General features: G+C 26.8%; 1 protein-coding gene and 1 non-coding gene across 2 annotated transcripts; one reads left to right on the top strand and one right to left on the bottom strand.

Annotated features, from left to right (window-relative positions):
- Window positions 1-446: 446 nt before the first annotated feature.
- TRNAG-GCC (transfer RNA glycine (anticodon GCC)) lies at window positions 447-517 on the top strand. The gene has a single exon. It is a non-coding gene; the product is annotated as a tRNA-Gly (tRNA).
- Window positions 518-1,138: 621 nt separating this feature from the next.
- On the bottom strand, window positions 1,139-12,496 carry LOC130969555 (serine carboxypeptidase-like 34). Its single transcript, XM_057895330.1, has 10 exons — window positions 12,085-12,496; window positions 4,848-4,958; window positions 4,066-4,161; window positions 3,883-3,975; window positions 3,647-3,735; window positions 2,569-2,880; window positions 2,334-2,473; window positions 2,155-2,247; window positions 1,946-2,051; window positions 1,139-1,571 (listed from the first exon to the last, which is right to left on the bottom strand). Exons 1-10 carry the CDS (start codon window positions 12,356-12,358, stop codon window positions 1,407-1,409), a joined length of 1,479 nt encoding a protein of 492 aa, XP_057751313.1. The 5' UTR covers window positions 12,359-12,496; the 3' UTR covers window positions 1,139-1,406.
- Between the last annotated feature and the right edge of the window lie 1,839 nt (window positions 12,497-14,335).

Raw genomic sequence — 14,335 nt, 5'->3', positions numbered from 1 at the left:
ATGAACACGATGATCGGGTGACAAGAGGGTGAGAGCGACCTTCGATGCCGAGCAGGAAACGCTTCTATCTTCTCCATCGCCCACTGCTGGTTGTGCTATGGATGAAATCAGTTGTGCCGCTTCCTACGAACAATCATGATCGACTAGTTGCTGCCGGCGAGGAAGACGAGGACGATCGGATGCTATTCCGGTGAATAAAGGAGGACGATAGCAGACTGGCGAGGGGGACTTTCGGTGACGCTGTCATTGTTCAGAGCGCCGCCGCACGGGGACGTTTCCAATCATCTAGCCGATTTGCCAAGGGGAGAGGAAAACGTAGGTTTGAAATCCGGGTTAGGCTGGGGCATCGGGCTTCTGTTTTGGGTCTGGGGCAGGTTGATGGCCCGGGTCCTGATCAAAAAATAAAATAATGTCAAAACTCATCAATATTAATCGCTAAACATCAAGCACCAGTGGTCTAGTGGTAGAATAGTACCCTGCCACGGTACAGACCCGGGTTCGATTCCCGGCTGGTGCATTTGGAGCCATGACGAAAAGAACTTGTGATGGAGGGTCCTTCACATCTCATCAATTTGATGATTAGAAGTTCGACCGAGCTCCTATACTATTTGAGTTAATTTTTGTTGAATGCATAGTATTTTAAAAAATGGAAAAGGTTAAGAACAAATCTTTGCTCATCTTCTATTTTATTACCTAATTATTAGTAACACAAATATTAGTTCTCTAAGAAATCTGGAGAAGAAAATAATAAAAAGTGTGGATTTTGTGAGAGTGAGACATTTAACAAACTAACGTTTTTCTTGTGAAAATGGGTTGTTTGTACATCATTTTTGTTATTATTCATATTCAAGTCAAGTATATTCAACTGACATTACTTTACTACATCTTCATTGGTTTTGAACCAACTCTCTTAGACCAGGTTGTTTTGGATTATCATAGCTAACTCATTTGGTGCTCTTTTAAGTATGGACAAATTAAACTCATCTCTAATTGAGGTTTTCTGAAATTTAACGTGACTCATGTCTATTTATTTGTAAATAGAAGGGACTTGTGAGGTAAACAAATTCCAGTGTTGTTAACAGTAGTAGCTGGTACATATTACAATTCCCATGATCACATATGAACTGAAAAGAAACAATGATATAGAACTTTGCATATTTTGTATTTTTTATATATATAATTTGAGAAAAGACTCAACACTTGTAAAAAGGAGTACAGAAGAAGACTATTGAATTGATCTATATTACATGAATATTTCAAACACAGGACAATAATCACAATATAGAAAGGCTCAGGACATAAGCACACAACAACAAAAGGTGGAACAAACTAATTCTAAACCCCTATAAAGAACAGAAAATACATTTCCAATAATGTTGATGTGGAGCAAACATCAAAATGTTAAATCAAAAGGGACCTTGTTTAATTGGTTGTTCCGGTAATTTCTTGTTCACCAAGAAATGTCTAATTAGCTGAAGAGCTTGCTTAGGACGAAAAGTTGGAACCTGGTGACCAGCACCTCTTACTGTCACAAAAGTGAGCCCATCATATTTAATCGTCCATCCTCCCACCTGTAAAAATACAATATTCAAACCGTATCCCATAATATATAATTGGTTTAATTACTCTATTAGTTTCTATAGTTTCATCGAATTTTTAATTAAGTTTCTATACTTTTTTTTCTTTTCAATTAGGTCTCTATATATACCATATCAAATTTTGTAATTAAGTTCCTACCGTGACAAAAACGTTAAAATTAACAGAATATTTTATAAAATTATACAGAATATTCAATCAAGTGTTAGCAAGGACTTAATTACAAAATCTGATATAGTATAAGGATTCAATTGAAAAAGAAAAAAAGTATAGATACCTAATTGAAAATTCAATAAATAAACCTATATAATTTAATCATTGATCATAAGTTGTGCATAATCTAACATACCTGTCTGCTGGTATACCAAGGAGTCCAATGTTGAACAATGCTAAGCCCCAATTTTCTCAATGTTAATCTTGTGGAAGTTACAGGGATTCTTCCATCGGTATCTCCACTATATAAGTAAATTACAAAATGGGAAAATAATTATTGTAATGTCTCAGTTGAAATTAAAGAGAGACTAGTACAATAGTATGCATGATGCAATATCTTTTTACCTGAAAACCCATATGCGAATTCCACCATCAACGAGCTTCTTGAGAATAGGAAGCATGGACTGAGGTGACCCATTCCAAGTATTGATTTGATCACTAAGAGGGGAAAAAACAATGATAACATATATAATAATTCAAAACAAAACAGTTTAACATCGTTTGATTTATGTAGCCGATGATACCTGCAGTGAGTCCATTTGTAGGGAATTTTGGAGACATTGGCATGTAGTGCCTCTTGCACTTCCGGCCTATTTAGATATGCTGCGGTGTAATCTGATGCACAAGGATCATATCCACTGGCTGGTATTTGATGCCACATTTCCTGTTCAAAACAACAATAAACTAGGTAGGGTGAGTACCAAAAAATAACATAATTAAATTAAATTGGTGACAAAAGAAAATAAAATGAAATCTCACAAATTTAGAGAAAGTGTGAGGAGCAACGCCCTTGATAACTTTAGGGGTATCCCTTCTGGTGGAGCTGTTGGTGTTAGTGAAACACATTGGAGTGTATAAGCTATACATGTCAATGATTTTATACACATCAAAATACTTCTTGAGTGCATCATTGCATGGCTTTGATAGACCTTCATCTGTTAGATTTGCATATCTGAAGTCACAATTTGATGTGATGTTATGGTATACACCATCTGATAACACAGCATGGTCCCATGCATAATCTACCATTCCCTTTTGATCTGTTTCATCATCCAATAGTGCATTCCCAATCTGCACACATACATATATACAAGTGTGTCACATTATAACATTGTTATTTAATTCTATGATTATATTATGTCAGTTCATATCTTATTTTGTCTATTCTCGATGATAAAATTCTTCAAGAATATAATTATAATGATTGAAATTAGTTAGAAGATTAGGATAGTTGGTTACATTTTCTATAAATTAAGAGAGATTAATGGGTGGGTGTTATGGTGACTACAACTAATCAACTTTGACAACAATTAAAAAATATTATTAAAATTAAAATAATATTTTTTAATATTTTAAAAACACACTTTTTATTTAAAAATAAAAATTAAAAGTATTATAAAAATATAAAAAAGTGTGATCTTAATTTTAATAATACATTTTAAATATTACTAAAATTGCATAACTATTTTTTTTTCATGATATATCTTCTAGTTCGACACTAAAGACTAATCCGTCACGGATTTGTCCAATGAATGGACCGCTTGACCAACTCAAGTTATATAACTATCCTGATACTGTATAATAACCACCTTAGACTCCATCTTATAATTACTTTCTTTATTTTAGTAAATTTTCACTTTTCGTTTTGTTTTTTCGATTATTTTTCTTCTCTTACTCTATCACAACTTTTAACATAAACTTATTTTAAATTTAGTTCATGCTTTATTTAATGATAAACAAGATATGAATCAACACAGTATTTCACGTATTAAATATAAATAAAACAAGAAATTATTAATTAATGCATAGTTTGAGAAAATAGGAAGATTGTATTCACCATGAATCCTTTGAATTTAATGTAGTCTTCCTTGGAAGGATCACGATTGTTATCAAATATGAGCTCTGAAAGTTGAGGAACATAGTGCCCTAAAATGTGGCACAACATAAACCAAAAAAAAAAATTATTTGAAAATTGAAGAAGCCAAAATCTAAAGTATTCCTTCCATAAAGAAATGGATTATGTATAGTGTTGTAGAAGTTTATATATATTTTTATGTTAATAATAATATATACCTGCATAGCTTTCGCCTGAAATGTAGAATTCGTGTGATCTAAATTGTGGAAATCGCTTAAACCATTTGGTGATAAAAATGTGAGAATCAATAGCTGCCCATGTAACACCAAATCCAAAAGGAGTTAGACTAAGTATAATTAAAATATAAATCCTAAGATTATTTTATTTGATGGCAGAATTACCAGTAATTTTGTCACCAAGAGCCTTAATATCACTGCTGGTGTTGGTGTAGGAGAATCCCACTCCCACAGGGGATTCCAAAAACAAAAGATTTGCGGCTGTATAAGTCAAAATCCTCAAAAATTAATATGGATGGTTTCATTATTCAATTAATTAGGTTTTTATTACTATTTTTAATGTGCCTCGTAAATCATAGTTTCTTAAATTATTGTATGTATATGACGCCATTTTATAAACATAAAATTATTTTGAGGTTATCAATTAAGAAAACAGTTCCTTGAAGTCTTAATTTTACAATAGAAGAAAAATATTTGGCTCTAGTCATGTATGAATATGCAACACAACAATAAAAATGAAATAGAAATTTGAGTAAACACCTAAACTAAATAGTTTTTAAAAATTTTAGATCAGATACTTTCGTATGCAATTAATTTTTATTCTTTAGAAATTGTTAAAAATTATTCTAGATGATTAATTAACCTTTTTTTATTTTCAATTAAATTTTTAATATGCATATTAGATAAATAATTTTTTAATAAATTTTATTACAAGACAATTAGATATTCAAAAAATATATTATTATAAGATAAATTTATTATTTTCTAAAACAATTAAGAGACTAATTTATCTAACAAAAGTAATTCTTGAAAACTTTTAGAGAATAAAAATTTATTGCGAACTAAAATATTTGATATGAATTAATTTTAAGATCAATTCGGAAGTGTATTCTATAAATTTTGTTATTTCGGAAATTAAATATAAATTCATCATTATATCCACGAACCTTTGTTCCAAGAGTAAGGGTTTAACTTTAGCTTTGGTTGGCTGCTATTTTGGGGAAAGAAGGGTCCTAGTTCCTCTGCTTCTCCATAACCAATTGAGGAACAGCCTGGTCCTAAAACAATGATATAATAGATAAAACTTTTTCAGTAACATTAATTTTACCAATGTACAATTACCATCACAATAGTTAATATAATGGGTCATCAATTCATGTAGCAAATTACAAAGTACTTCTTATTTGCTTTTAATTAAAAAAAAATACACTATATACTATATATGTATTCAATATTTAAAAAAAAAAAGATGGACTTTTTTCATTAATTTAATTCTTTAATCAATACCGTATATGGATAAATAGGTTTAGACTTTAGAGTTTCTTTGTTAGTATGAAATTGAAGGAGAGTATATATATTCACCTGCACATGTTTGTTGAAGAAAGTAAATCTAGAGGCACAAATTCTAGAAAATAAAATGATAGGGTTGGGCAGTTAATAATTATGACTACAAACTTTATTTAGAATTATTTCTAAAGTGACTTTAATTTTCACTGTTAAATAGGAGATGAAATTCATTTTGTGGGGCAAGTATATTATTATCAATAATGCTAGGGAACCAACTCTATATAAGCCAAGAATCAGCCAACTGGTAAACCAGAGGCACTGGTGACTTTAACTGGATGTTGCTACTGATAGCCACACGGATGTTTTTTTTTCTTGTAAATTGGATTGTTTTGGATATAATTTCTATGTTTCATGTGTTACGCATTAATAAAACATAATTAATTATATGGAACCAACTAATTAATGATCAAAGCATCTGTTCCCTAAATTCTCTCCTATCACTAGCGTATCTTCCCTCATGTTTTGAACGTGGTCAACAATAATTTAAAAAACAAATTAAATTATAAATTAATAAAACTAATTATAATTAATTATGTTGTTCCATTCTTAGCTGATTATTAGTTGGTTCCATATACTTTTCCTATTATTATTGATCAACATCTCATGTGATTTAACTTCTGACTAATTACGTGTGTGCAAACAATAATAATTTCCTTCTAGAAAATTTATTTGGTAGAATCATTATTAATTCGGTTGGTCAAACCCTTGACAAGAAAAAAAAAATGATTGGTTTAATTATATAATTGAAGTTTATTTCATGGTTTTCATTAAACAAAAATGTTCTACTTGGTCTCAAGTCTCAACTATAGACTATTATATTGGATTATTAGATTGGTCCTTACTGAAATCAATGGATGAGAAAATATATTAGATTATCCTTTCCCCTTCTCTCATTTTTTCATCTTTGGCTCAAATGATAAATGCAATAAAACTATATTCAATACATTGATGTGAATGCATAACTAACTTTGAAAGTAACATTCATAAAGGGCGATATTTTTAGAATAAAAGCTACACACATGCATAGAAACCATCTTAGTCACATTTCATAATATACATGACTATTCTCTCTTGTACATGAAGTTTTCTATTAATCAGTAACGTATATATTCCAATTTCCAACTCGGATTATTATTATTATTAATTCAATTTTTAAGATTCCAAAATTGATTTGATGTATTAATTAGTTCCATTTTGCCGTGAATTTTCTAGCTTTGATAAAATCAATCATTGTCTATGGGGGTTTGTTTGACAACTTTCAATGAAGATATGAAAGTTACACCTACATTACACTTTGTGCATTATTTAACTAGAATAATGTTAGGAATTTTTTTTAAGTTAATATTAGCTCATTTTTTAAAATTATTTCATTTATTTTAAATTTTAAATCTTAAATTAGAAATCTTAAACACTAAATCTAAATTATAAACTCTCAATCTAAATTCTCCAAAAAATTAAAAAATTTTAGAATTAAAAAAAATTACTAATATTAACTAATTAAAAATTAGTTTTTATATTTTTCTATATTTAATTATTATCGATCAACGTCTGTTTATATTTTAAGAATTTTAATTTTTAACAAAAATATTCGTAATACAAGTAAATAATTTTTTATATATTTTTTATATTATCAAAAATCTAAAAATAAATTTCTATTAAAAAAATTATCTTTCAGTGAGGGCATTCGTAGATAGTTAATTAATAACCTTCTCAATAAATTAAGATTATCGTCAGCTTAAATATTGTTATTAAACCTGGTTGCATTATTTAGAGTTCAAAGTTCAAACATATGTACTTATCAAACCACTAAAGACAAAAATACATTGACGATGACGTTTAATTTGTAATTTTTTGTTTACGAATAATGTTAGCAATAAAATTTATTATTTTTAGGTTAGCCATCGTCATTATCTAAAAGTATAAACTAAAAATATATTATTAGATTATTAGCGATAGACTAAAAATATTAGAGTCATAACTAAAAATACTAAAAGTGCCAAAAATAATAAATTTTTGTTAGTTTTTTTTTATTTATCTATTTTCATAATAGTATGTTTGAAATTATGGAAGGACTAGTAAGGATTGGATAGAGTATTAAGTATATATTCTCCCTCATATTTCCCCCATAGTTAATTAACAATTCTTTTTTATGCTAAACTTTCATGAAATGTAGCGGAAAAAGTTAATAATAAGCTTGTACCTTATACAAAACTAATGGGCTTAGCTGCTAACTCAAATTTCTGAAATATCAATTTGTTATTTAGTCTATTTAAAATATAACAGAAGATAATATAGTATTTTTTTTTAAATATCTTCTTAGTAATTCGACAGAAAAATTATTATACACGTTCAAATTTTCAACACTTATTTAAGAAAATAAATAAATTAACTATCCGAACAACCAAAATTGATTCCCTTATAATTTAGTATTTATATATAAAGAATAGCCAAAGAAACAAGAAAAATTGGGTTGGTTTCAAAAAGGTGTGAAGGTATATATAATGGTGCTAACTTAACGTTGCTATCAAAGGTGGGGCTTGATCTCTTGGATGCAAAGCAATATTTATTACTCTTATGAAAAATCATTATGGCTATTCCTACTGCTGCAACTTGAAGCCACTGACTTCAACTTATTAGTCAAATTTTCCAGTACCCGCATGCCCACTTCACCATCTTCAATTATTATTATTACACACTCAATACTTTTATTACGTTTTATTAATTACTTGACTATAATATATATATAGGCCATCTTCAATAATCTTTTCCCTTTCCTTTTCTCTTTGTAACTTTCTTTGTGTGTGCATTTTCATGGCCAAACTAAATGGTCGTTGGCTGAAAAGTTATTATGTAAACCCTAAAACTAAACTAACTATAATTCTTAGTATTAAAAAAATTTAAATTACACAGTTGGTCACTTTTAGTGAAATTGCACATTAGTCTTTATACTTTAAAAGTTTGTAATTGAGTTCCTAAAGAAAATTAAAATTTACAATTTAGTCTCTATCAATCAAAAAGTGTTGATTTAATAGAATATTCTCAGAATATGCTGAAAATATTCTGTTAAATCAAATACTTTTTGAACAACGGGGACTAAATTACAAATTTTAATTATCTTTAAAGATTTAATTACAAACTTTTAAAGTGTAGAGACTAATTTATAATTTCACTGAAAGTGTAAGACTAACATGTAATTTAACCCTACAAAAAAGTAACTATAATGTTGTTTCTGTCTAACTTTGAATATGTTAAGTTCGTTGCAAATTTTTTTTACATATCTGAACTTCAATTATTAGGATAAAAGTAGTAAATTGTATTATATTTTGGAGAATCTACATAAAATTTTAGGTTCTTATTCACATAGAGAGAGAGAGAGAGAAAATACAGATATATATACAAGAGTGTGTAAAATATTATGGTAGGTGTCTTCTTTTTTCTTTTTTTTCCTTTTTATCTTTATTTCGTTTCAATCTGTATTTTATGTAGCTTTTAAATATGTATGAGAGTGAAAACTAAAATTTTATTCGATCTCCATGTGTGTTATATATTTTTCTTTTTGTTTAATAAATTATTATTAAATTCATGTATTTTTTTTTTTACCAAATTTCATGTGAATAAGTTAGTAATATAAAAAGTAAAAATTTAATTGTTCTAATATTAAAATAATAAAAGTTATGAATCTAAAAGTAATTATTTAATTTTTATATTTTTTGTCTAATCAATTTCCTCATTTTAAAAAATTATTTTAATTACTAACTTGAATTGAGTTGGATTAATCGATTGTAGAATAAATTACTCAAACATTTTTTTTCTGTTTCTTTTTTCAACTTATACTCAAATTCATTAATAATGATAACATGACTCTGATTTTTATTAGGATGTGGCAAAGTTTGATTTTGCTTACTTATGTTTCTAATGCTGTTTTTCTTGTAGCCCTTATACTCTTTGACAAGTCCCTGCTTTTGGTAGCACAATAATATTGTAAATTCAAAACCAGTGGATATGATTTGAAAACTAACTTATAATATAATAGTGCCTTTTGGGTGTGTTCATTTTGATTTTTTTTATTTTTGCTATAAATTAAATAATTGTCCTTTAAAAGAATCCAGTCTAAACTTTTTCACCAACTCTTATCCAGTATAACTAATTAATTTTTTTTAATATTACCACTATCAATGACTTAATATTGATGGCAATTTTTAAACTATTTTTCAATTTAGTAATGACGTACATTTAATTATTTTCTTAATATACGTGTAAATTTAAAATTGGACTCATCATTGATAACTAGATACAGAATCATACCTTCTATAGGAACAGATATATATGTTCATAATATGAAATATTTTTTCTAATATTTTTATTTTTTAGATTATGGAAAAAATAATTAACATACCTTTATCTTCTGTTTTAATTATTTTTAGTTCTGCTTTTTATAAAAAAAAATTCAGAAAATAGAAAATATAAAAATGTCAAATATCACATATTATTTCACAAATCAAAAAGAAATTAAAATTTTCAATATGACTTAGGATGGATCTTATTAGTGATGTGCTTAAACTTTTTAAAAGAATCAATTACCTTTGGTAAAACAAAATATTCATCATGAGCTTATACACTTTTGACTTTAAAAATTATTAGGGAGTGCTTTTAAATTGAAATCATTTGTAAAAAACTGAAAATATTTATAAAATTAAAATGTCTAATATAATTTTATTAAACACTATTATTATTGTTTATGTTTATTAAAAAATATTTTTATTTTTTATTTTATTTTATCAAATATATATGACTTCTACAACTTTCAAAAAATAATTATTAAGAAACTAAAAAGAATAAAAAATTTTGAAAATATATTAATTTTATGAAACACACCATTATTAGTCCATTACTATCAAGGATAATCATGATATTGTGATGAAGTTCTTGTGACATAAATCTGGGCATTATTAACATAGTGGCGTGTACTTGGCAGCTTGTTAATTTCATGTATGTGTCTTCATCCATGATCGTTTTGAACGGATCTAGTTTTTTTAATGCAATTATTGTTTCCAACTAACTTAATATATTACACATATATAGTACTGTCAGTCATTGTTCCTGATTGATATGAATATACATACGTACTAAGACTACTAACTATAATAATTTTTAAATTTAAATTTTAATTAATGTGTAAGATTATATTAATTTTTTTAATTTTTATAAGTATAAGTCAATTTTTAAAAGCTATTCCTTAGATGTTTTCAAAAACATTCATTGTGTTTGTACTTCTTCAAAAAAAACTTTATCAAATTAAATGTAATATTAAATAATGCTATATATTCAAGTATTTTAGTTAATCAAGTTCAAGCAAATTTATTTGACATAAAAAAAATTAATTATAAATAATATTATTCTAAATTTTATACTCTTATCATTTAATTTGATTAGACTTTATTCATAAAAATACTCAAATATATAATATTATTTATTAATATTCTATATTTCTAATTTTCTATACAACTAACTATCTGCTAACATAATAACATTCATTGTCATACTCATTTTATTCTTTTTTTTTTAAGCATACAATCATTCCATACAATTAAAACTGTTAATAAACTCCAAAGGCTGCTACCCAATCGAAAATTTGTCTTGTATGCTTATTTTATTTTGGACAAACTAAAAATCTCTTGGACAATATATAACCAACACTCTTAGATAGTGTTTATTTTGAAGTACTAGAACAAAAATTAAAAAACTAATATCTGACTTAGAGATTAATACTATAATTTTAGTCTCTATATCTCTAAAATTTTAGTATTTTATTATTTTCAAAAAGTGAGAACATAAGAGATTGAAATTGTTAGAACAGAGACTGAAACTTTAATAACATTCTATATTTAAAATATCTATATTTCAATTAATTAATTTTAATTTTATTTTTTGTACAAATTAAATTAAAACTTCGTTTTTATTTCAATTTTTGTCTTCCACTTTACACCAAACATAATACTACAACTTATTTCAATCTCTATTTTTAAATTTTTGTCTTTCATTATGAGTCTTTCATTCAAACGCTACCTTCAAACATTCTTAAATAACATGCATTAATGTATCCATAATTTTTATTCATTTATAAATAAATTTATTAGATATATATAAAAGAAATATAGAAGACTTTGGACGATAAACCTTTTTTTTTGAAATATCTTTTATTATATATAATTTACAAAAAAAAAATATTGCTACTGTTTTAAATATTAAAACTTAAGATACATATTTAATCTATAAAAAGATTGACTAAATAGGTGCGTCAGTTCTTATTAATAAGCTAATGAATTTTATGTAATAATACAGATAGAAATTATATTAATATCATGAGTAGATGCGAATGTGTTAAAAGTTAATAAAAAGTATAAAATTTGAGTGTACGTGGTAATGAAGATTTTGCCAAAGGTATTAGAATCTAGAACCAGCATTTCTGACTTTTGTGAAATGAAATACCAGATGCAATTGAGGTTTTAGGTCAAACGATAAATTATGTGCCTTTTAATATGTTGTATCCGAATTTGTAATGTAATGTCTAAAATTAAGGTTGTTTAAGTAGCAGTTCAATAAATTGAAACTAAGAAAAGTCTGGGACAGTAATTTTTGTGTTTTTTAGTCAGTATTTAATCATCAAAAGAAAAGTGAGTAATTTTTCACCATTGAATATAATCTTATACCATTAAAAACACTATTAATAGCTAATTGCTAGTTACAAATTACCAAAGTTGCTGACCCCTAACATTCCTCTTGAAACTATATACTAAACAGAAAGAAAAAAACAGAGCAGAGGAAATAGATAGATACCTCCATTGAGCCATAGAAGGAGTGGTTTGTGTTCAGGTTTGTCGGTAGCCTCGAAGAACCAGTAGAAGAGTGCTCTTCCATGAGTCTCATTCACTGTGATGTAACCAGCGTATTGCTTGAACTTCACCACAGGCTGCCCCGGTAGCCTGTAAACTCTATCAGCCTCTTGTTCTGCCACCACCGAAGAAAACACACCCAAAGCTTCATTGCCAAATAGCAACAACAAAACCAAAACAATATTATTATTGAATCTTATATCTGAACACAAAGCCATATCTGATATCTCACGAATGTGGCTTGTGCTTTGGTATAAATAAGGATAAAGAGGTAATTAATAATTATATTATATATTAATGAAACTCATGTATGTGTAGTTTAGTATTTATCTTGTGAAAACTACTTTGTTATAAGTAGTAAGTAGTGTGGATGGCATGAACTGTACCACATATATATATATATGAAAGAGGGAAATTTATTAATTAATTTGTGTATGTATTTTGTGATTGGCTCATTGCTTTCAATACAATCAATACGAACAAGATGGACTTTTTCAAACCTGTTTAATGTTTATTCATTGATTGGATAGGATATGATCCTACGGCCATCATTTGCGGACTCGTCAATTGCTTTTCCTTTAAATCTTTGAATATTCTCCTCCAATGCATTCGGATCAATTCATCTTGCGTTTCTTCATCCACTTAATTAAATTTAGATTATAATAATTAATTAAAGAGTCGTAACAAATATTGTTTAGATTTTTTTTTTTCTTTAATTTAGAAACTGGCATTCGACTATAGTGAAGGCAAATATTCGGGACATACATACAACACTTAATTATGTAGGGAAGTTTTGTAACAGTTTTGTTCTTCAAGTATTGTATACTTGTATGAGTTTTTTTTTATCTTTTTATTTGTTGCAATTAGGTGAATAAATAAAAGAAAGGTTTGGTTAATAAAAGAAGGAAAAAAAAGTTTCATATATATATATACACACACAATTACACATTTCTTTTGTGAAGCATTAAAAAATTAAAACAAATAGATTGAAGTAAAAAATAGTGGTTACCATTTTTTTTTGTTGACTTAACAATAGTAGGTATCATTGTAACAAGATAAAATATTATATACTATTTTTCTGTACATTTCTTTTATAATTTTTTTTTGTATTAGTAATTGTTTTTTTATTATTGTATTAATAATTGTTGAGTTTGAAAAAAGATTTCATTATTTATTGTTATGATAAATATTTAGTTGATTGGTTAAGAATTTATTCTAATTTATAGTGTAATTATTTGTGTTATTAAATTTTAGGATTAGCATTAATATATGTATGGTGATTTGATTTGATTTGGAAAGAATCAACCATATTAAGAGTAATACATCAAAGAGATTAATGCTACCAAATAAAAAAGAAAACAACCATGACACTAATATTATGTTCATTTCTCTGGTAGTTATCAATATTAATCTCTTTGATATCTTGCTTTTAATGGATGATTCTTTCTAAATCAAATCAAATTATTATATATATTAATGTCAATCCTAAAACTTTGTAACATAAATATCACACTATAAATTGGAATCAATTTTTAATCAATCAACCAAATATTTGTCATCACAATAAATAATAAAAAAAAATTTCAAACTCAACAATTCTTCTCTTTATAGTTGTAAAAATCAAACTAAACCGACTAGTTTGACAAAAAAACTAATGAACTGTACCAAGATTTTAAAAATCGGACCAATCATCAAACCGTTTTAATTATTGGTTTATTGATTTATTAGTCCAACCAGTCTAATCGTGATTTAATTGAAAAAACTGTTCCATAATAAAATAATAAATAAATTATAAATAAACATCCTAAATATCTTTCAAATTTAAAATCCTGCGTAAAATATCACCAACTAAATGTAATTAATCATCAAAATATGTAATAACTTACTGCAAATTTGTTAACAATTAACATAATTATACTTTTATTAAAAATAATTGGATTGAATTACAATGCACAAGTTAAAAATAGAGAATATTGTCTTAATGTAGCTAAGTCAAAAAGTAAAATAAAAAATGATAGTGTTGTACAATAAACACACAACAGAGTCCGAAACAAACACACAACACAACAAACAAAAACACAACAAAGCCTGAAACAAAAAGAATCTAACACGGAGAAGGGGTAGCAAGTCGGTGGAGATCAAGAATAGGGACAGTACAACCAAACAATGAAAACAGAATTTTGTTTATAAAACAA

The sequence above is a fragment of the Arachis stenosperma genome, chromosome 3, assembly GCF_014773155.1.
Source record: "Arachis stenosperma cultivar V10309 chromosome 3, arast.V10309.gnm1.PFL2, whole genome shotgun sequence".
Lineage (NCBI taxonomy): Eukaryota > Viridiplantae > Streptophyta > Magnoliopsida > Fabales > Fabaceae > Arachis > Arachis stenosperma.
This window is presented reverse-complemented; position numbering and strand designations above follow the sequence as displayed.